This window comes from Ptychodera flava, chromosome 1 (genome assembly GCF_041260155.1).
Source record: "Ptychodera flava strain L36383 chromosome 1, AS_Pfla_20210202, whole genome shotgun sequence".
In the NCBI taxonomy this organism is placed as follows: domain Eukaryota; kingdom Metazoa; phylum Hemichordata; class Enteropneusta; family Ptychoderidae; genus Ptychodera; species Ptychodera flava.
Genome location: NC_091928.1, coordinates 10,057,016 through 10,080,726, shown reverse-complemented (window position 1 = coordinate 10,080,726; position 23,711 = coordinate 10,057,016). Strand labels below are relative to the sequence as shown.

General features: G+C 37.4%; 1 protein-coding gene across 5 annotated transcripts in view; it reads right to left on the bottom strand.

The window, feature by feature from the left end:
• The window catches only part of LOC139129715 (liprin-alpha-1-like), a 201,992-nt gene that overhangs the window by 87,687 nt on the left and 90,594 nt on the right, over nucleotides 1-23,711 (bottom strand). The window contains exon 1 of one of the 5 annotated variants that reach the window (XM_070695418.1): nucleotides 21,948-22,052. The exons of the other annotated variants lie outside the window; for them this stretch is intronic. Within the exon in view, the coding sequence (XP_070551519.1) occupies nucleotides 21,948-21,983 (36 nt within the window). The 5' untranslated portion in view covers nucleotides 21,984-22,052. Of the gene's footprint in view, nucleotides 1-21,947; nucleotides 22,053-23,711 lie in introns of those variants that run through there. 5 annotated transcript variants of the gene reach the window in all.

The following is a 23,711-nucleotide window of genomic DNA, read 5'->3' as shown; positions in this document are numbered from 1 at the left end:
TAACAAATAAAGCATGTTACCATGGACACCGACATGCACATGTACAAAAATTGATGCTTTCCATGTATATACGGCAGATTTTTAAAAACAATACAAATAGTCAAATTTTAAAAACGCTGACCAGGAGTTTTGACTTGAATTTGTCTGTTCTGCAAAAACCACACTCAAAGCATGACAAAGAAAACTTTCAAGACTCGGTACTTGGGAAGATACTGAAAACAGCTGAGAGTTGAAAGACTCACTATCGCAACCAACAAAATATGTCAAATATGCGCAAAATATTCTTCAAACAACTTTCCGATTGTGAAAAGTCTCCTTTTTTCCATAAAAGAGGGCACACTGGGTCAAAAAGGTGGAAAACCAAGCCTGGAGAAAATGTCAACGAACCCATTTATGGAATGCTTGATGCAGTCTAGACATCTGAATATCATATCTATTAAAATGCTTTTTCATTCAATTCACTTAGTTCCCGATATCGAAATGTCACTTTCATTTCACGTCTGTCTCATTTCAAAGTTAGGGTGCAAATACCAAGGATGTACGTCGACCTGTCCTATCCTGTACCTTAAGATATGTGAAAGTTCTGGCACAACAGAAAGAATGGTTATTTTTGGTAAAAGCAGCCGATTATTCTGTGTGTGTGGTGGACCCATCAGCAAAAATTTGAAAAACTTCAAGGCTGCGGTCTCATTGTGATAATTTGGTACAAAATTCCACAAGAACTTTTACCCAGACCGGTTCGATATGAAAAGATAAACTGGTCAAAATAACAGACACTGGAATGCGCTAAAAATCCGAACCTGAAAGCAGAGGTGATGTGTTATGACTCGACTTCACGTCCAAACATAATGCCTTTTAACAGAGTGGCGGATAACACGGCGACCATTAAGCAATCAGATAGCTTGAAAGCAGTCTAAATTAAATTAGCAAAATGCCGGAGAGCTTAGACATGGTTGTATCACAAACGTTATCTCCTGTCAAGTGGTCTTCAATACACGGCGTGCCTGTCTGCTTTGTTGGGTAAAACAATTACGCTTGTTGTTTTTTCTCTGAATTGCTGTGTTTGGATTGAAAATACAACATGTACCTGTGTGGGAGATCTTGCATGCATCTGAATGAGGTGGAGAGATAGAATGATGGATAATGGTCTGCTCAGAGTCACTTTGACAAGTTCGATTCATTCTACAACAGAATTTGACATTACGTTGACTGATTCTTAAAACAATGGAATTTAGCATTTGACAACATCAGCCGACACAAAAGTTACTTTTAATAAATTTATACTGATGAATAAGGTTTATGGAAGAAAAATTCAAAAGCTTCTCAAATTTGTTTGCATTATACCTAAAACTTGTACCAACAGATCTGGAGATGAACACAGTGTCATCCAGAACTAAACCTGAATCTCGGACTTATCCAGTTGGGATCAGAAACCTGCCACTTTGAAAGTTTGACCAATCCCACATCTGCTGATATCCACACTGATCTGACTATGCCAGCACAGTATCGACAACTGTGTGGCCCTGTACTGCAGGCTACATGAACGGACCATCACAATTTTGTTGGCCCGTGACTTAAATACACTATGGTAATTACCGGATATGTGCCGCACACATGTATCAAACCAGACAGCTCACAGAACCCTCATAGTGCCGGCTATTTATTGGACTTGACAACCATGAATAATTTACGCTGTTTTAGAGTCAATACAGTGTGAAAGGACTCGTGGTTTTTTCCCTTGCCATGCGCTGGATCAGCTTAACAACTCTGGCTCACGCAACGGAGAAGAGCTTTGTTCTTTGGCAATCTTCAAAAGCTACCATGTAATACATGCATGACGCTTTGCCACTTAGGGGATACATCAAAGTGCACACATACGTACACATACACAGAAACAAGTACAAAACCACACACAGGAACTCACAATTGATATTTGCAATACAAAAATATCATCTGAGATCAGAACAAACAATTTTTTTTTACTCAATCTATGATATTATAATTTGCTGTTATTCAAAAAGACGACATATAACTGAGAAGATAAATGCTTACTTTGCATTGAAGACAGATTGAGAACGAATTCGATCGCGATGACATGTTATTTTGACCGAGCGGATCTTTGGTACAACTGCAGTGGTTGTGGTAATACATTGTGTAACTTGACCCAGAATTTTCCAAAGATCACTGGAAAACACTAATCCGTTAGCCGATGCACGGTAAGAAATCCCAAGGTCTTTTTTTTTTCTTAAATCCAGGCCAGAGAGGAAGTCAATATGCACAATTAGAAAAACATGTCGTTGAATCAATCTGTGGGGTACAGATCCAAAGCTCTCTCTCAGGTAAAAAGGTTCCACACAGAAAGGATCGGAGACCAGCTGTGCCTTGGAGAAGCTCCGGAGCAGGATGGGAGAGAAATCTACCGGCGGAGGCAGAGCTCTCCTATTTTACAGAAATGAGGCACTCTGCACAAAAAAACCCTTGAATGCAACCAAGGTAGTTTTTTTACGCGACGGTATTTAGCTGCCAAACTCTCGACAGTTGCAAGGAATAAAAGTGAATCACCTCTCCCGACACAAACGCTGAAATAATTTTCCACAATTATTGATGCTTGTAAAGCCTCGCTGGGCTTTCATGGCCATCTATATCCTTGAGAGATGTGACACGGTATTCTCAAAACGGCATTTCATTTGAACACAGAAAACTCTGCTTGTGATTAGCTCCCAACACGTAAGCTGATAGACTTCCACCTGCGCGGAATTGAACTAGACTTTGGAGGGATGAAAATTGAGTAATATAACTCATGAAAAATAACAATGGAAGATAATAATCTACTCGGGCTGTACCATCATCGTCAGGGGGTGGCCGTGTTTATAAAGTTGACAGACTATACTCAAGTGCAAATCGGTGAAAATAATCGGTTTTTTTTGCTTTATGGAACTTTAAAATTGTTCCAATTTCAAATCCTTTTCATTCACTTTTCAAAAATACTCATTCTTTTCAAAAAGGGAGGAAGTCCCTGTTTAAGTAATCAACACACCCCTATTTAACAGTGTACCTGTCCGATATTACTGCAGCTATGTATCAATTTGATGAGAAAGTAAATAGACGGCCCACAAATTTACATAACAAAGGGCAATTGATTTTAGTAAGTGTCATTATGATCGGTGCCAAATGCTATCACATTCATTCCACTTCAAGCGTCAATAGAATGCGCAATCTTGCCTCCATTCAATCAGCTCGTTTTCAAAACGACACTGGAGTGACAGCTACCATCCCCTCCGAACTGTTTCCTAATTTTCCATCTTACTGTTTTTCTACTGCATCTTTATCACTATGTTGAAGTCCAGGAAAAAACAGTTGTTGCATATATTTTGTTTTCTATCTCAGCTTCACTGATTAGATTTTATATTGAGTGTCAGAATATACTGACAACGTTTTTCAAATTTTTTTTGAAGGGGATTGGGAGAATATATTAAACAGACGACAGGAAACGCTGCTGAAATTGCATCACACATTCTATTTGCCTCTATATTTTCTGATCAAAAATCAATATTATGTTACACTTCTTTGACTAAAACATAAAGACCATTCTTTTTCACTGTAATCTGCAGAAAAAAATGCAGCAAAAACAACAATTTTTCTATCTTTTCCCCATTTTGTTATCTTTCCCCAAACACTACCATTCTTGATGGGATTCCATAAACATCACAAATTTTTCTGAGCTGCCTTTGCATTTTTAACACTCTTTAGCTCAATTCTCCGTAAACTGGTCAACAATGACTGTCGAAAACAACCAATGGGTTTGGACCAAAGCTCTGAGAGCTGCTACAAGTTCTGAAAGTCCAGAAAAAGTGAAAATGATAAGTCATTTGTGAAAAAGAAAATGTATGAAAAGAATATTATTTATGTAAAGATGCCTTTTTAAAGTTTATTTGCGAGAGATCAACCCAAAAATTATTAAAAGATCACCCTCTATTTCCTTAATAGTGTTCCCCTTGACACAGTAAACAATAGGGTTATTCTAAAATTTGGTGGGGAAAGGGCAGAGAAGACCAGCAAAGACTTGTTTGAAACACTTCTCTTCATGACAAGGAAGGACAGTGTTCTAGCTAGACTGTGCTGTGGTAAATGTAACAATCATCCAACAAGGTTTCCTGGACTTAAAAGGTCACCCCTTATTTGCTGGTGTATAGGTTGGACCATCCCATTGAACGCCATGTAAATGTTCCAAAGAGTCAGTTGGAGAAAGGGTCTGCATCCCCCCATTTCACTGTCTAGAGGTCCAACTTTATCATAGAAAACAATGCAATTGAGCCAAACCATGAAGGTCAAAGGGTTAATGGCTGCTGAATGACTTACCCAATAGGTCAAAAAACAAAAAAACATGATGCTGTAATTATGATTTTGATTTTCATGTTGATATCAAGTTTCTGCTGTTCTTATTTCTGTTCTGTAATTTGCATATTTATTGAATGTTGTTTTCATATTCCTGAGTTCATTTTACAAGCAAAGCCTCATGGGAAATGATCATTACCTGTAGCTGATAGTTAATACACTGTCATATTTCTTTTTTCAGCACTCCAACTGGTATAAACCAACATACAGAACCAATTCACTGAGCAAAAAAGTCTGAATTTGGATTTAGAACAAAAATTTCTTGGCTGAAAATCAATAGCTGTATTAAAGAAAGTAGGATGGAATTTTTCATTTTCAGTTCAATGGCTAAATTATTTATAAAACATGAAAAGATTAAAAGATTTGGTCTGAAAATGAAGCACTTCCATGAAACTCACTTCAGAAAGTCTTTTTATGACAAGAATCAATCATATTTTATTTGATCAATAATTCATCTCTAAAATGATTCTCATCAGAAACTGTTTCAATCGTATCTTAATATCAAATTAATGGGACATACAAAAGAAACATTATCAGAAGAAAACTGCCTTGATTTCATATACAAGTCACTCGAGTTTTGAACGATTCCAATTTTTTGCTTGCGTGAGAAGAAGAAATCATAGAAACAGTGAGACTGCCCTCATCTGTTTCCAAGGACTGATGCTGAATATGTTGCCATGGCGACAACTAAAATATCTATATTTACCTTTGCATATGTAGTTAATGGTGTAATATAATCAGGTAAAGACATGATTATGATGATGGATACCAGTATGGGTTGGTTTATAAATTACGGCAAAATGGCTGGTGGTTTTTTTTTGTAAATAACAGCTAGATGGCTGGCTGTTGGTTTGTAGATTGCAGCTAGATGGCCGGTGGCTGGTTATTAAATTACCGCTAGATGAGCACTTTAAACGATGCAACAATACGCTTCAAGTCTGGATGTTGCCGAGATACCGTATGATTTGCACAGGGACATTGGGCATGCCCGTCATGTTCTCAATAGTTTACCAAATTATTCCATGCTGCCGAGCAAATAATCACGGTAATTTTATGCAAAGGAAATACTCTGACAATTTTAGGTAAATAGTCCAGCTGGTCTACAATTTCAGACCTCCTGGCTTGTGAATAACGCCCTGTGGTGATGGATGCTGGAACCATTGTGTCTCTATGCTTTCCAAGAACTCGGAGACAACCTTTAAGATTTTATCTCCCTTGTCTTCCTCAAAAAATCGGTGACAACAGGCTATTCAAATGTGCATTTTATTTTTGAAGTAACTCTAGACAGTTTTCCACGGGCAGATTTCTTGCTCGTCACTCACTCTGCTGCAAAACCATCTCACTTTTACTTGTCCTATCATTTTTTGTCATACAGAGACACGGTCTTGCTGTCCTAATGCAGAATGAAAATTCAGTTGTCCTATGATCTGGTTCAGGAAGATGTTAGCTCCCTGGTAGCCATGATAAAAGCAGTATTCTATCTGTATTCTGTATTCTGCGGTGTCGTAAATCCAGCAACTCTATCAACATAAAAACCTCATAGAACTCTGTCGCTTTTTAACTTTTGGATGTGATTTTTTTTATTTTGTTCAAAGCGCAAAATACAATTTCTTGTTCTACTTCCATGATCATGTCAAAAATGCCGTGTATTGGATTTGTCAACTCAGTCTGACTGTGTGTAATGTTCTGTGTGTCCATCTTGATGACTGAATTCCAGTCCAGACTAGAATTTCTTTGTCAACAATAGCAGTCTGTTAATCACAATGTGTCGCATTTATGTGGCCAATACTTAGAATTTCAGCAAACTTTACAGAGAAGCATAACAAAAACATATGCTTTCTTGGACAAAACTGACGTAAATATCGACAAAAGTTACAGATGTTGTCCTTTCGGGTCCAGTGATAACATCCACGAATGCTTTGGATGAAAATCTGAAATACCGTGAGCATGATAGTATCCATGGGGATCACACACTGGCAGTCATCTTCGATTTCCACAGAAAATTTCCCAAAGTGGCACGACACAGTGAATTCGCTGAAAAATAACACTTTCTTCTTCTCTTGAAAAATTGCAGCTCTGTTTGGCATCCAACTCGCTTCCACATTTTTTTTCCTTCACAATTATCAAGTTGACACTGGAATATAACTACTTGATGATCAACTGAATATCACTCTAAGCTTCCATGAAAAAGTCGGACGTTTATAAAATGCAAACGCTTAATAACTTGCAAAAATTCAAACTGTGTGCGATGTGGCAACCAGCATTGAATTCAGCATATCAAAAGTGCCTTCCACTTTGGAATCTTATCAGCCTGACCCAGGGGCTACCGATAACTCCAGTCAGGCTATTAGCCTCGGCTTTCTCTGACAGCACCACTGACGATAACCATACATGACCACAAGGATACGCTATCCTTTTCCATGGAGTGTCCAGGTCTCCAGTGAAAGGGTAATATCCTATGTAAGCTGTGCCACTGGCAGTTTGATTCAATCATGTCTGAGGCAACAGATTTTTTTTTCTTATTCATGGAAGGAAGAACTGGTTTCCCCCCCCCCCCCCCCCCCCGAATACATGGTAAACCAAGATTGTACGCTGTTGTATGTTTTCTTTGAGACACCACATGCGTAAAACCATACATATTCCTCTCACCAGTACATTCAACCTGGTCGGTATTATCAAAAGAAAAGAGGTGGCCCTCCAGTTACTTTTTTGACGAAAAAAAAATATACTGTATTTCCATGGCAACTGTGACGCAAACACCATCGTGGCGTTTTGATGAGTGTATCACAAACTGAAGACACATGATACCGCAAATGTTGCGAGGTGCTGGTCCTGTACCGTCACCTCGTCGATTAGCCAGCTTCTTGCTTTGATTAAAAACATGCATTTTCGGAAGTTTCCATGGCGACGTGCATCAAAGCCTGCCAAGGAACTGATCTTTGCATCGTTTCCCCCTCATATCACCGGATCAAATTGAATTTGTTTGACGAAATTGGCGTGGTAATGCGTTGCTTTCCGGGCCCCGTATTTGATATCATGCAATCAGACATCTGCCGAGATGCTTCATACCTGATGAGATTGGTAACACTCTTTGCAAAGACTAGTTATTCAAATTCACACATGTACTCAATATGTTTGTAACTGGACAGGTTTTCTCAGAACTGAGAACGCTGAGCTCTCTTTGCATGCAAAGGTGACAGTCATCGCAACATTGAAATGTTTCTCACGCGTTCACAACATTGAGTAACTGTGAAATTATACAACTAATATTTGCTACTACTTGAGTTGCGTCAATTTTGTCGGCTTTGTTACTGACTCAGAATTGCTCATAAAATATTAAAATGCGACAAGTCTCATACATTAAGATGATAGGTAATAAAGCTCAAAAACAGTTATAGTATCTCTTCCTAAATATTATCACAGTACATCCACATAAGCTGCAAGAGTTGTCCCCAAATGATCAACGGTCTCCCTAGATGTCTGACAGTCTATCTCAAAGTCTCTCTAAGTCGCTACGGATTGTCTCTCTGACAATGGTTATTGATAGCCTATCTGACTGTCTCCCTAGGTTAGGCTTGATAGACCATCTGTCTGTCTCCCTAGGTTACTACAGTCTATCTAACGTTTCCCCAGGTTACTGATAAAATATAGTCTATCTGACAGTCTCCATAGGTTACTGATAGACTATCTAACAGTCTCCCTAGGTTACTAATAGATTGCATGAGTCTCTGTAAGTTACTGCTGGAACATCAAAATTTCTGATGGAACATCTTATATTATATCATACCAGTATATTGATGGTGCAAATACAGCGATCTGATTGGTCGAGACGCGAAAAGAACCATGGTATATTGGTGATATACCACGGCTGGCATACGTGCGAACTCTCAGCTTGAGCAAAACTCTGTTTGTGACGTTCAACGCCAGAATTTCAATATACTGTTATGATACAATAGCAATAAATCACACCCAGCGACAGTATACCACGAGATTTGTGGTATACCATCTCTGGGTGTGCTCTATTGCTTAAATACTCAACAATTAGTAGTTGAAAATCGTCAATTATATGATATCAATGATTACAAAAGAATCTTTCACGGCTTATAGAGAATGAAAGGAGACAACACTTCCCATATGTACAGTCTTGCACCTGTTCAGCAAGACAATTCATAAAACGACTGAGAGGAAATCTAATTCAACAATGAAATCTAGGACGGGAAACGAAGAGTAAAATTGGGATAGTTATGTATTTGCTACAAGAAACATCCTCATTATCTGTGTTTAACAAGCAACCTCTTTGATCTCTCAATGCTAACACACATACAGTTACAATTACTAGAGTGGTATAACTTTCTGCAAGACGAGAAGTACAGTCAACTGTGTATGAACCAAGACGGTGACTGTAATCAAGAGGGAGACATGAATAAGGCCATAGAAGTTGTAATAAATGCACTGTCAGGAGAGGTTTTTCATTCCATGATTCTGCACGTAGTAAATTTGTGTGTTTGTGTCATGAGTACTTGACGCTTTTTTGCTATCACTAATTTGATTTACCAAAAATTTGCATCGTTGTCGATGTCTGTGGCGGAATACGGGTCTATGCACTGGCAAATGGGGATGGAAGCATTCAAAAGCCCCTCTCCTTCAGTGATGGCAATTTGTTAGAAGCAACCTACATGTATGTAGGATATCCAATGTACACGGTTTTGTACAAGTCATAAGATTTTTGTTTTTGGAAATTTGGAGAGCGAATCTGGAGAGACAAGCGGACACAACCTAAATTTAAGTCTTAAATTGAAATGAAAATTGATTTCAGGCTCCAACGGTACAGAGCAATCACACATACACAAACACGGTCTGCGATGGGACTCTAAGAAAATGGTTTCAAAAACCCCTCTAGTCATGTACAGGAGCAGATGTTAACAGTCACATTGCCATGAATTGCCCAAAGCTTACCACTAAGCCACCGAATGTAATGAAAGCAATTTCAGAAATTGTTCCAGCGCTGCAGATGTACTCTTCATACTCATTACCCGCGGTTCCTCCGAACTGGCCTTTTCACCCCTATCCTAAATTGCGTTATTCCACCGGGTCCAATGCGTTTAGACTGAACCATTTGAACTGCAGTGGGGCAGAAAGGGGAGATGGGCATGGTGGTAGTGGGATATCGGTGCTTTTTGGGGTCACTGGAAGTGTGACAGTTTTATCGAATAACACTTTATTAGCTGTTCAATTACGCTTGTGAAACTGTTCTTCCGAGTTTAGTCTGAACATGCAGACATCACCTTCATACCAGGAAACCACGAATACAGAGACATTGAAAACAACTGCGCTAACTGAATAACTGCATAAAATACAAAACTCTGATGTTCTTTTATTCACATGTGTCCTTGATGTTGTAGGGTCTTAAGAACTGACTCATCCCGGGTGCAAGATCTCAAGGACATTGCTGGAAACAGCTTTTTTTTTCTTTTTTGAGAATTTGCATGAAAATTTCATGTGACCAATGATACAAAAAATATGTACTTAAATATGGTTGTTTGTGATTCCTGAAATGAGGCCTTTGCCCTTAACAATGAAAGTTAGGCTAAAAGTGCAAACGCAGGCCTTGGTAAAATGGCACAACTGAAGAACTGGGTCTAATCTTCCTTCTGTGTCTAATCTTCCTTCCTCGTGAAAACAGTTGCTTTCTAATGAATAGCATGTTAATGTTGACCCCTATGTTGATCTGTGAAATTATCACGTGGGCCCAGTGTTCTACACTTTTTGCCAAACCATTATATAAAATTACACAGTGTTCCAGTTCAATTCAAAGACTCAATAGTCTGAACACTGGTACTGTTTTTGAGTGGGCACTATGAGGTCAATGACTTGTGACAACCATTTTCATATCGATACCGGAAAACCTACCAAAAAGCACTTCAGATTATAAATCTAACACAAATACCTGCAAAAGTGAGACTCACATTTCACCACGCCATAAAATTTTTTTGAAAACTGACAAATTTTGGACAATTTTGAAAGAAAAACACAACGGCATGATGTCATGACATTATCACATTATAGTTTGCTGGCAAATTACACAGTGCCAGCGACGCAACCTATCGATCTTGGATACTTCTACACTTTAACAGTAATTACATCTTTCCCAGGAACTATCAACTAGCAGTTGTGATGTTCCCCAGTGTCCACTTTACCATATTGATCTGGGGCACCATGGAGTCCTGATACTTTTGTCACATCTACCCATTACGCCGGCTATTATACATTTCCATTAATCTTTGGTCACTCGGCGTTCACTCCCTGATGTTGCCGCCAATCACGGTTCAATTACTCGACATATATCAATGGATTTTACCACTTCAAATTACATCAGATTGTCGCCATTTGCATACCATTCAGACTTTGCCGGTTAATGAATTTTGGGATTTAATGAGATCAAGTTGGAAGCATTTTACGCAATTCAGGATTTGTCTTTTAAAGACAGGTGCGCGGGGGTAACTGTTTTTTAGTTGAGTTGTCGTCAGCTTTCCTGTCCAAGTCGTTTAGTCATCTCCCACGCTCTGCATCCTATTCTGTAAATGTCACCATCGATACAGTTGAAGGCAAATCCCCTTAGCCATCTTCAGCATTTCCTACTTTCCAAACTTGTAAAGATTTATACAAATCCTACCAACGATGATAAATGTCAGTTTTTACACATCTTGATTTCTACTTGCCGACAGCACATTTGCCATGTCTGACTAGTTTTTCACAAAAAAGCAGATCCTGTAATCCAGCTCAACATTTGCTACAGACACTGAACATCACTTACAGTATTAACCTGCTATCCCTGTCAACAGGCCCACCACAACACTCACCATTAACTGTTTGAGTGCTGTAATTTTTCCAGCCAAAATTTTACTGCCACATTCTATAAATTTTTATGAATTTTTCTGAAAGTTTTTTGATAATTTTGGACCGAATGGACATCATATTTAATTGGCTACAGTTTTGTATCAAAATTTTGGCAAAAATCTCAGAAAAATTGACGAGAGTATATTGTATAATGGCGACAAAAATTGACATTGGTGCTCAAAGGGTTTAAACCAATGGGTTGGAGCACAACCATGCTGGCGAAGGGATTTGTGAAAGGTTGAAAATTTGATTTTGCTGCTAACATTGAAATTTGCTACTTGTACATGTACTACACATCTACCTGTCCTGCTGCATAGACTGTTATAAACCATCTTATAATTTGACCACCCGCTTTAACCAAACTTACTTTGACCCATTCACCACAATGGTTTGACCCAATCTCATTGTCTTCTACAGCAAAATTGGACTTCTTCACAGGAAAATGGGGTGAAAGTGTAAACCCTTTAATTTCACCGCAGTGGTTTAACCTAAACACATTAGTATAGGGGTACAGAGCCTAACAGCACGATGTGACTACATTATTTGAATAGCTTACTTAGATTCAGAAGCTCACAATAAAATGGCAGATTCCTAAATCTACACTCATGCATGTACAGTTAGCCATATCAATTAATGTTTTCTGGTTATTTGTTATCTTACTTAATAAATTGGCAATATTGATATTGGCAATATAGATATTGGCAATATAGATATAGTTATATTGGCTAAATATGTAAATCTATAATTTCACAATTTTTTCAGGATGCCTTTGTGACTGGTGGCTATGGTTTTAACACACTGGCAATAATTAAAAGAATATGTTTTTATTGCCATCTCTTGACAGCAATCGACAGTTTTACTATTGCTGTTTTATTTAGTAGAGAAGCTTTCATGTCAAGATTGATTTTCAAATAATTAACTTATAAAGGGTGCTTTTATTTGCCATCATAAACAGCAAAAAGCCTCACCCTCCGGGCAAAATATTCGTATTCACCGTTTGTCGGAGGAGATCATCATTTTTTTCCCCGTAATCAATTAACACGAATTTGTGAGCATCGATTTGTCCGTTTTGACAGTTATCAAATCCCCAGTTCCTGATAATGGCTCTCTTATCTTCCGAAAAACCATATCATGAATTTTGTAATCAACAGCACCGATAACTTCCACATATCCTTTTTTGAACCCATCCCCCACTTCCTAAAACTGTGTACCATTGGTCCAGAGCACTGAAAAAGAGTCTAGCAACAAATTTATAAGCCAATCATTTTGAATCTACTTTTAGCTGACAAGAGGCAAAGGTAAAAATGTTTCAGTAGCTCTTAAAATTTTCATCATGCCCATCAGACAAAGCATGGTCTAGACGTTTTCTATTCTTCATAAAGTATGCAACTATGAAACAGTAAAATGTTGATGTGCAATGATCTGGAAAGGTTGTACATGATAACAAATTTCAATAAAATTACAGTCGAGTAATAATTTCACTCAATTTAGATTACTCAGCTGGTATGAAGATAGTGAGACCAAACAAATTAAAATTGAAAATTCAATATATTTCATATCTAAAAACATTACATTAAAGTCATTTATATGCTAATTTTTAATACTTATAAGCTGCTATGGATGTTTTGCTTTATTTAAGTTAATTGCTGTAAAAAATTTCACGAAACAGTAAGATGAAATATGCATATTGCATAGCCTTTGAATAACTTTTCATGTTGATTTTCCAGGAATGAATAATAATGATAATAATTTATTCAAATTATGATGAAATTTTGCAAATCATGGCTGAATGTACTAGTATTTCAGATCAAATTTCAAAGTGCGGAGAGTGTATGTCAGAAATTTACTACAACACTTTGATGCCTGTACATTTGGCTGAAAGTAGTTTCCCCCAAAAAAATACAAACGTAGAAGTGACATTTCATCCCAGAAACTAAGTTTGACCTTCATCAAGCTTAGTATATAATAATGATATTACCTGATGATTTTAACACACACTGACCAGAACTATAATATGCAAAATTTTGCCAAGTTTATGTGACTTTCATGCTAACGATTACACCACAGCAGTTCAAAGATGATTGCAGTAGCTGACACAATTGTGGATAATTTGCTGAGAGAACACCATTATTTCATTTTAATTACAAAATATTCTCCAAACACAGATTATTGCTCCCAAGACAGACATCAGGGCAGGCCACAACCCTCTGCATTGCACATTTCAATTATGCCAGGTTATTAGTTTGAGACGGCGAGGGCAGGAGGAGAGATATTACCACCATTACAGGGATGCCCAAACCACTAAAATTTCATTGACAATTTGCAAAAGTGTTAATAATCATGACGTGATTGATGGTTTTTTCACAGAGACTCATTAGACATGCGGGAAACACTGTGATGGTTTTCACTGACTTCAGATGACCTTTTGACCTTTACTGCTTCATTGATATGCAGACAATGTACAAATCATAATGGCTGAACATTATTACTAGATGGTCCAGATGACTTGCATCTACTATATTGTAAAAGTTACACTGAGAGCAAAAAGTCAACCTTGAAGATATCACTGATCCTTTTGAAGTATCGCAAATAATGTTTTTTTGACAAGCTGAGTCTGTGTTAACCAACTTATCTGTAAAAGTAGAACCTTAAAAGCTTCAAATCAGTCTTATAAATGAAAATATCACAGACGTTTGAAATTCATGGCTACAAATTCTCATTGATAACATGATTCAGATAAACTAAGCCAGTTTGCAAATAAAAAAGTTACAAAAAATTTCTGAATCATGGAAAAAATAATCAACTGTGGCACTCCCATGATACATGGATTTTATGATTTATTACAAATGTTTTTTACCTGGAAGGACTAAACATCATATCATTCAAATATAAGAAAAGTTTTGATGATCGATAACAACAGTATGTCAAATGTGACAACTGCCATAATTTCAAAACTCCCCTGAAGCAGGAAACACTATAAAAAGGTAAAAATAATGATGATGCATATGTTGAAACTATCATATTTATGCATGCACAATTCTACTTGATATTTAAAAGCCCTGCAGTTATGGCAATCTGCCCTGAAGTAACACTTGCGGTAAAATCAAAAAGAAATATATCACGGTGTATTTTAAAACGACTGCAGTCGTAACTATAGGTACAGGAAGTCAGCTCAGTGTCGGCTGTCAACAGGCATTAATGGCCGTCAAATGGAAATTCTACTAAAGATTTATGACTTGTAGAGGGTTGGGTAGCCATGATAGTCTGGGCCTTTCCTGACCTCCCATCATTTTCATGAGTGCATGCTTTCCAGAGTAATAACAGTCAATGACTGCAATTCCACATCAAGGATGATAACATTTCCGCATATCCGTGTATTTGACTAAATCCACCTGGCATTTGGTGGTATACAGAACAAGTCTCAAAGTAAACCAAGTAGTGCTTGTACCAATCTGGTGGTTCTGTATTCATTCTCTATTGGATGGAAAATTGCAATCTACAGGTCAGAGTTTAATATTTGGTGTTTGCAAGCATTGGATTGCTGGCCAGGCACGATAATTTCAGAAGCTGCTTCAGCCATTTTGACTTTTCACATCACAGGAAGAGGAGCCGTACGTGGAATTTACCAATAGCACTAATACAAAATAAAACCACACAACTAGTTATGATGACGCAAACCGAATGGGAACACAGGACTGTCCACATTTATATCCTTGACATATACCATCCAGCAATGTGACTATCACGGTTACTTTTAACTTTAACAATAGATGCATTTACAATGGCAAATTAATTGACATATAATTTTTGTTTTCTTTTTTGCAAAATGTATGTTATTCTACTGAAACAAAAGCGATATATGCATTAGGTAGTTCCCATTATATAATTCTCTGTGGTAAATATTGGAAATTATATCACTGCATAATAAATATGTATCACATGTTTGGACCATGACATCTCGTACAAACTGTACTTATGGGTCATGTTAAAATATTCAAATCCAATAATCACCAAACATTATATATTCATGATAGTTATGAATATTCATACTTCACGCATGATACACTTTTTAACATCTATGAACAGGATGAGAGCAAGCTATCAAAGAATAGACAACATAAGTCTGTTTTCTTTCATGATTACAAAGCACACAATCGTTGACACCGTGATCACTCAGCACTCAGACTTTAAAGCCATGACGCGAGTCGTAAATGACACTTGGAAGAGCTGACATGCATTAGCCTTGCCATCAACTCGTCCAAAGGATTAAAAAGGATGTACCTATATATATCTGCGACTGATATCTTCACCTTTTGAACTGTGTTTAGGGTAAAAAACACGCCAAGCACCTCCGTAGAACTACAAACCCTACTAACGCTAATGGCCATTATGTCAATACAACGGTATCACCGTCTAAGAGACTACGATAAATGGCACTTTCTCAAATATTGACTGAAGTTTTTTAATGCTTCACCATCCTATACCATGCTGTCATATTAAGTGTTGTCGTACTATCAAATGGTGTGATGCATTTTCAAATACAGCATTTCTTGTTTACAATGCATGATCAAATTTGTCAAAATTTGTACACTATAATTTCAAATAACCAGGCCACTACATTTAGTTTCCGCACTCACAGTCAGTAGCTGAAGAGAAATACAATTTTGAGATCATGTTTCCCGGTAAAATTTTCATCCTATGTTTCAAAATACATATCTATCATTTTAGGTCTTATCAAGCATAACAAGGGAAGTTATTTCAGAAGTTTTACAAAGCTAACATGATGGTTAGTTTGTAGGATTTGTTTGTCAAAACTGACATGAAAGCGCCATCCTGACATGACATTTCACTAAGTCTGTCTCTGTAATCCTAGCATTTTGTCTTTGGCTGTGTGCGAGTGGCTGTGTGGATGTGCATTTGAATGTACACATGCCATGTCTCTCTCTTTGTGGTAAGATCTTATCATGTAACAGGAAACTGATTACATCAATAGTTAATTGCAAGTCACTGTAATTATATTGCTAATGCTTAAGATTTTAAGGATGTGCGAAAAAACTTACATATTGAGAAGAAAATTTTACTTTCAAATTCAGCCACAGTAACAAGCATTCACACTTCAATGAAACTAATCTGGGTTTTACATGAAGAGTTTGTCTCTTTGTAAGATATCATTCATCTCTTCACCAAAAACCTCTCTGAGATATTTGTGGTGATGCTATTACGACGTATTATGAAGGATCTCCCATCAATTTGTCCCTTTCAAGATCACTTCATTCTGATCCCCCTACACATCTCAACATCCATCTCTGTCAGACGGGCAAGAAGTTGATAAACTTGCCTGTTTCAGAACACACAAGGCTGTGTATACATGACCTTAACGTGAAAGGTCACCACTAGAGGACACACTTCACTTGCTCTTCATCATTGTGCAGCGTTCCTTTGGCCAATTTACTCCCAGACTCACATCTCTTTGGATTGTTTTTTTTATGATTGTTAGCTAGACGGTGCATTATCAATTCTGCCACACCGAGGTTTGCAGAATAGCATATTTAGAATGATACATTGAAATCCAAATACATGATCAAAAAATATTAAGATATAGCTCAAATGAAATCTTGTGTTTTATGTTTCCAAAATTGCATTGAACACTTAAAATCAGTCTTTGTTTTTGTAACTGACTTTGTGCAAAGTTTGTAAGTCTTTCAGCCTTGACTTTGTTTCTGTTAAGATATTCATATTATCTCCATGCACTGGGGTTGTGACTAAAAGGGTTACAGTACATATCTCATGAAAATTGTGACAGAAAGAGAGATTGCTAAAAAGCACATGGATTTCACTAACATGGTTTTGATAAAACAGCGACGGACACAGTGCAGTGCCTATAAACGGTGATTAAAAAAACAACTGAAGAAGTATTGAGAAAGACAAACATCTTAACAACTCATCGGTGAGAGGCATTGATGACAGCTCATTAAAGAGCGAGAACTGGGTTTTCCTTGCGTCAATTTAGAAATGAAGACTATATAAGCAGTGAAGCAGATGAGAAAAACCTAATAATGAGTCAATTGAACTTTGAAGAGTTGGTTTAATAATTGTGGATTAATGTACAACACAATGATTTTCATTAAGGCACAGTGCTAAATCAATGAGTTCGTGACATGACTGCCCAACGCACAAAGAAGTTAATAGTCCCTCTGTGATCCGTGAGTATGTCCAATTTTGACGGTTAAATTTGGCATCGACCTTTTGAGTGTGTTATTAAACAGATCATAGGTTAAATATAATCTTGCAAGACACCACAGCAAGTAATTTTAGAGTCATTTTCAACTTATGAAGAAGACTTTTCTCAAAGACGTTTTTTTTCTCATGGAAGTGAGATTTGTGAAGATCGTTAAAACTTGCTTGTTGCATAACGCTTGGTTTTAGCTATTCACAGTATTTGATAAACAAAGACCATCAAGGTGTTACAGGTAAAACTGTCGGGTTCTGGACCCAAAATGGGTTACTTTTTATGTTCCCTACTTAAAAACATGCTTCTTTTTATACCTTCTGGCATTTCCATGCCAACATATTCAACAAAAATCATACAAGTGAGCTCAATATCAGTTCTCCGTCCTTCAAAGTGCATCAGTAATTTTATACCACAATTTTAAGTAGCAACAACATGCAGGAGAGACTTTCTGGGGAAAAAATAAAACTGCATGGCTGAAGCAAGACTCAATATCCTTTTCATGAGCCGTAAAATAAGCAATAATACCACTTGACGCCAGATGCACTGTAAAAGGAAGATGCACATTGAGTTGTATCACTTCTCTGTACTGCCTAGGTACGCGGAAATGTAACTAGTTTGTGGCATTCATGTGAAAATGCATTATGTTGGTTATTCAGTCATGGACATGGGGATTATGAACACCAGGTGACATAATATTGTGAGGGATTAATTTCAAAATGTGATTGAGAGTATTAGAGTTTGAGAAATATTCATCAGCTAAACAAAATTCATGACACTGTGTTACACATGCCTGATATACGAGATTACAGATTTGTGTGCAATGTGTGATAGTGAACGTACGAGCGTGAGTGCTTAACGAACTCTACAGCATATGGAGGGGTCGCAGGTAGAAAAATTGTAACAACTTAGCTCGGTTATTGAACCAAATTTTTTGAGACTGGGGATTTGGCCGAGGAGTTTAGTCTGTGGCTTCTCCGCTAGGTGACTGGGTATCGTATGTTGTGAGTTCGAACCTGATTGAAACCACCGTATTTTCTACAAAACTACCTGTATTGGCATTTTGATATTTGGATAGTATTTTTCATTGTATCAGTAGATACACATACTGATCTAAACAACAACAGGTTTCTACAATACTATTACTCATATCTGACATGTCACTTTTCCATATAACTGAATTATCAGTCATGTCAAAAACTCCCATTTTGACAAAACTCACATTTTGGGCAATTTGACTCTAAACTAAAGGCTATGAGGCAATGCTCAATGAAATGTCTTAAATGAATACATACCCAGCCCTATTGTTGAACAATTAGAATGGCGAAAAGGTAGTTATTGCGAGACTGTCAAACAAGACTCAGTGAAAGCATTCTAAACCCTTACCATTCATAACTATCCGCAATAACTATGGGATAAAAGTTAATAAAGTTTGCAAATTTCACAAGTTACAAGAATTTTTAACCTTTTCACCACCATGGTTTGTCCCAAACCCATTGTTATCAATGGTGAGTGTGGACCTGTTGACAGGAAATTAGGGTGACCAGGTTACACATACTCGCCTCATTCTCAGGCAACTCTATTCTGGTTACTATTTATCTCATGGATTCTCCTTCTTTGCAGGACCATATACACAATCTGCAACTATGACCTTTGACCTACTAGAAGTCCCTTCCGGTCATCAATTTCAAATTTCATAATATTTTCGGTACTCAAAATTTTGCTCAGTGAACTCCCTGACTTATTATGAATGTGAAGAAGTAAAAGTTTGTGCAATAGTTTGAAAATGTTTTCAGATGTGATTACCTTATTCATGCTTACAATGATGCCAAGATAAAACCTTGTTGTATTGTACTGTATGGTCGGTCTTACAGGTTGTCAGATCTACTGTAAGCTCATTAGCATATATTTTTGATAGATAATCAGATATTATGCCATTATCTTCTCTATCTATCCTCTCTGTAAAATGAGGTTATGGGAACATTTTAAATCAACAACTATTTCAACAGATTTCAAACTTCTGATGGATGCAGACAACTTTTAAAATATTCTAAACTGGCAAAAATAAACCAAGGATATTTTTTCTTTATTTTTTCCTTCAAAACTGACAGACACATATTTACATCATGAGCCATATACCTCAACTTCTTAAAGAACTGGTGTGGGGATACTGTTGACCTTTCATTCTTGCTTTTGGGTAAATACTGCCGCGGAATACAATCTGCTAGGTTTAATAATCCAGGGCACCCTCAAACAGGCAACGTTCCTGAGCTCTTTCGAGTCAATTTAGGTATTTCTGAAATTGAGTCCGCCTCATACCTGCACATGTACATCAAAGAGTCACAGAAAATTATCCACAGTTGTTGGCAAATTGCTTTGGCTTGGAGAGCACACCGAAGTAAACAATCGGAAATCATCCTGCTTGCAGATATATATACATGCTTAAACCAAAATTTCTAGTATCTACCAGAAGTGACATTGCTTACAATTTCGCATGTTGTGCTCCTAAAGACGTCAAGAGGATGTTCGACCCCGGGCAATGACCAAATTTCAGCAAGCAAAATCATACAAATTATTCTTCACAACTGGAATTATGTCACGGGATTGTTGATTTAGTCCCTCCGGGACAAAAAACACGACCTAAATAATTGACCAGGAATTGACAATATTGAGAATATCTGTAAGTGTGGAGGCACACCAGAGTGAGGTTAACTCGTACACAGTCAACATTACAACCCTTTACATTAGTTAAGTTACGGAAAGCCAAACACTACACGTGAGTTCAAATAAGATTTACATAAAGTCAGGACACGAGCCCACCACAATGGTTGACATTTTGCCATCTAAATTATTCCAAATGCATTCATTGTCAGCGCTGACTCAATCAAATGAATCGTTAAAAGCTAGTCTATTGTTCAGGTGACGTGATAAAAAGTCTCTTTGAAAAAAAAAATGTGGCGAGGAAAATCAAATAATCACATAGGTACTCAATTTGTTGCCGCCATTCAAGAGTGTATATAGCAGATAAAGAGGCCCTCGTGAGAACAAATTACAACTGTCCCTCAGTCGCCAATCATCGGCTATCAATTTGCTCTTTGGTTTTTTGCTTATCATTCAACTAATACATAACCTCTGGATGAATTAACCCCTCCGCCCCTACGATTTCTAGCATAATGGAACAGTCCACCTTGAACTCCTGCACGTCCTTTGCAGAGTTCAAGGTACACTATTCAACGATAAAGAGAAAAAGAGGTTATAAAGAGAGAAAGTTTCTTTCAAAACACCCATATAATTTTCTTAAAAATTGAAATAACTTCAAGTTTCAAAATTATTGGAGATATATTACTACTAAAAATTTCACAAAAACAAAAAATTTCTGGTGATCAAACTCCTGAAACAACCTCATTACATATTCCCACAGGGGCAACATGTTAGTTTCAAAGTATGAGGATGTGAAGTTGAATTTTTTTAATTCTTATTCAATATGGCATTAAATGCATATTTTTAAGAATTAGCGACAAGAATAGACTCACGAAGAAAGCTCAAATTATCATGAAAAATCGAAGAAGTTATTAAAACCTTGGTTTCTTAGCTTAGTTTTTATTTCACTGAAATTGGTCTGCGGTGTATGACTGGCTGGATAAGGCGGGCACACTTCGTTGTCAAGGTGATGTACATGCATGCCTACTTGTACTGTGATATTTCAACAATGTACAGTTATGGCCGACATCACTGGCCTTCATGGAATAGAATATCATACGATCAAAATTATCATCTCATACGCTACAGTCAGCATAATGACAACAATATAATAATCATGAGTAATAAAATTAATTGGCTGCATTTCTTGAGGACAAGGAAAGAAAATTCCAAAACACACGTTTCTGTTTCGCAGCAAAAACATTGTACTGGGTAGTAACGATAAAACCACGAAAAAACATTTTTTTTTCAGGCACCTGCAAATTCTGAGTTTTAATTTTCTCTACCGTCCCCTGGGATGGTTGGTGGAAAAAAATGCACAAGCATTAGACTCATTTCCCGATATTATTCTCTCCACTCAACAGACCAAACCCAGCTGTCACACAGTTTGATGATGTGAACATTTGCAGAACACCTAGTGGAAGAATGATGGTTTCTTTATAAAGTGGTGTGTGCATGCGTTAAAAAAAAATAATGAATTGTTGATGTTTGAATTCCTCACAGACGTGAACAAACAACCATGGAAATAAGCACATCCCCGATGGCATGTATCTGAAGTTCAGCATTGTAACAACCAGAGGAGGTTACCTGCACGGTGACTACACATACACTAAACGCTTTCATACCATATCACTGTATGTATTTACATCTCAGCATTGACACTGGCCTGAACGAATCCCGGCCGTCACGCACCAGCCATAGACAAAAAAGCCCCAAAGATAGTTACCCTTCGTCCTCGTTTTGCATTCGGCTGCTCACACATATTTGCTCCTCCATGTCTTACCGCACCATTGGAAGGGGAAAACACAGACCAGCCTCAGTCCTCAACGCAACTGTTTGTATTGAGGGGGGCACATCGATGGGTGATTCCATAGTATCGTTACTCTTGTTCAACCACCAGAAAAAAAAATTCTCGAAAAAATGCATAGAGTAGGAAAATAATCAATACTCATGAGACATTTCCCGGTGTCATAAAATTTACATACATACCTCACTGCACTACCCCGTGCACCCCTGATAGATGGAACATCCCTGTGTCTATACATCTGGGACTGTTCTATTTATTCAGGCTCATGGGTGGGATGCGTAGGGAAGCATTTGCAAATTCCTGAATTTTGCGCTCTGGTAACTCTGTTATTATTGCTCACAACCGTACTTTCATTTCATTTCATTGCATTTGGCGGTATATTTGTGGGTTGCACACAGTTAAGTTAGTTTTCGTTGTTGGAAAGTAGAGCAGAACACCATTAAGCCAATCAAGCAGGAATGGCCCACATGTACCACAACTTTCAATACAGGTCACAGGGTCGCCACTCATAATTTGCATACTTTCATTTCATTGCAACACCTGTGATGTCAAAGGTCACCCATGCTCATTTGCATGATTAGTCTGGATGAATTCACCATTGATTTATAGCGTTGCATAGCTCTGGGGTCCCTAAACGGTGAAAACTGAACTGTTGATGAGGCTTTTGTCATAAAACATTTCAGGTCTTCAAGAAATGCGCTGTAATTAAAGCTGATAGTTCACCTACATAATGCATCTATCACTTTTGCACATGGGCATGTGTCTGTTATTTGTAACAGATGACTGTCTGCTATTCGTCTCCTCTGTAATACTCACTCACTATCTTTCCTTAATACATTGAGAAAACTAGAATAAATTTGCCTATCTTTTGAACAACAAGTCTCTTGTCTTAAATGCTTCAAGCTTTGAAAATTAGTCACGTACTATTTGTTAATAATTGTTGTTTATTTGGCAAATCAACCACACTGCCACTCAATCTTACTATGCTTGTTCTGTTTCATTTGAGACAGTCACATTACCGTGTGTGTGCCTGACAAAATGGAGAGCTCAATTACGCATGAAACATGCCACCAAATCATTAACAATGTTAACATTCGTGATGGGTTTCTACATCCAGACGTAGTTCTGTTCTTGGATTATCATTGGTAAAACCGTAAATCCTCTAAAGCAGGCCATTTTGTGACACGTTTCTCATATGAAGTGTTTTTTCACGTCAACAGGGACATACAGAAATACTTTGGTGAATGTTTAGAAGTTCTGAAACAAAATAATGCTGCAGGACTGAGTGTAATGTAGAAAGCACTAAATGCCAGAATCAAGATCCTTTCCACATTTTGTATCTGTTAATCTGCTTGCTTACATTTTGGTATCTATTAATTATCTCCTTGTTTACATTTTAAATAACCTCTTGCAAGTCTCTCTGTTGCAAATACAAATTTTTAATCCGTTGAAAGTCTGCGTACTGATAAATCTGATCAGAAACATACCTCTTTAAGTTGGTACAAGCAGTTATTGAAGCAATTACACAGCAAAAACATCCTCTTTTCTATAATGAAGCATTCTTTGTCATTGACATTTTCCCATTAGCAATGGTCCATTGACAAGCCATCTAAACCTTAACGATCGGTATCCACACTCATCAATACCATCTAATCTTGCTTGGCGGCCATCTTGTTTTGTACA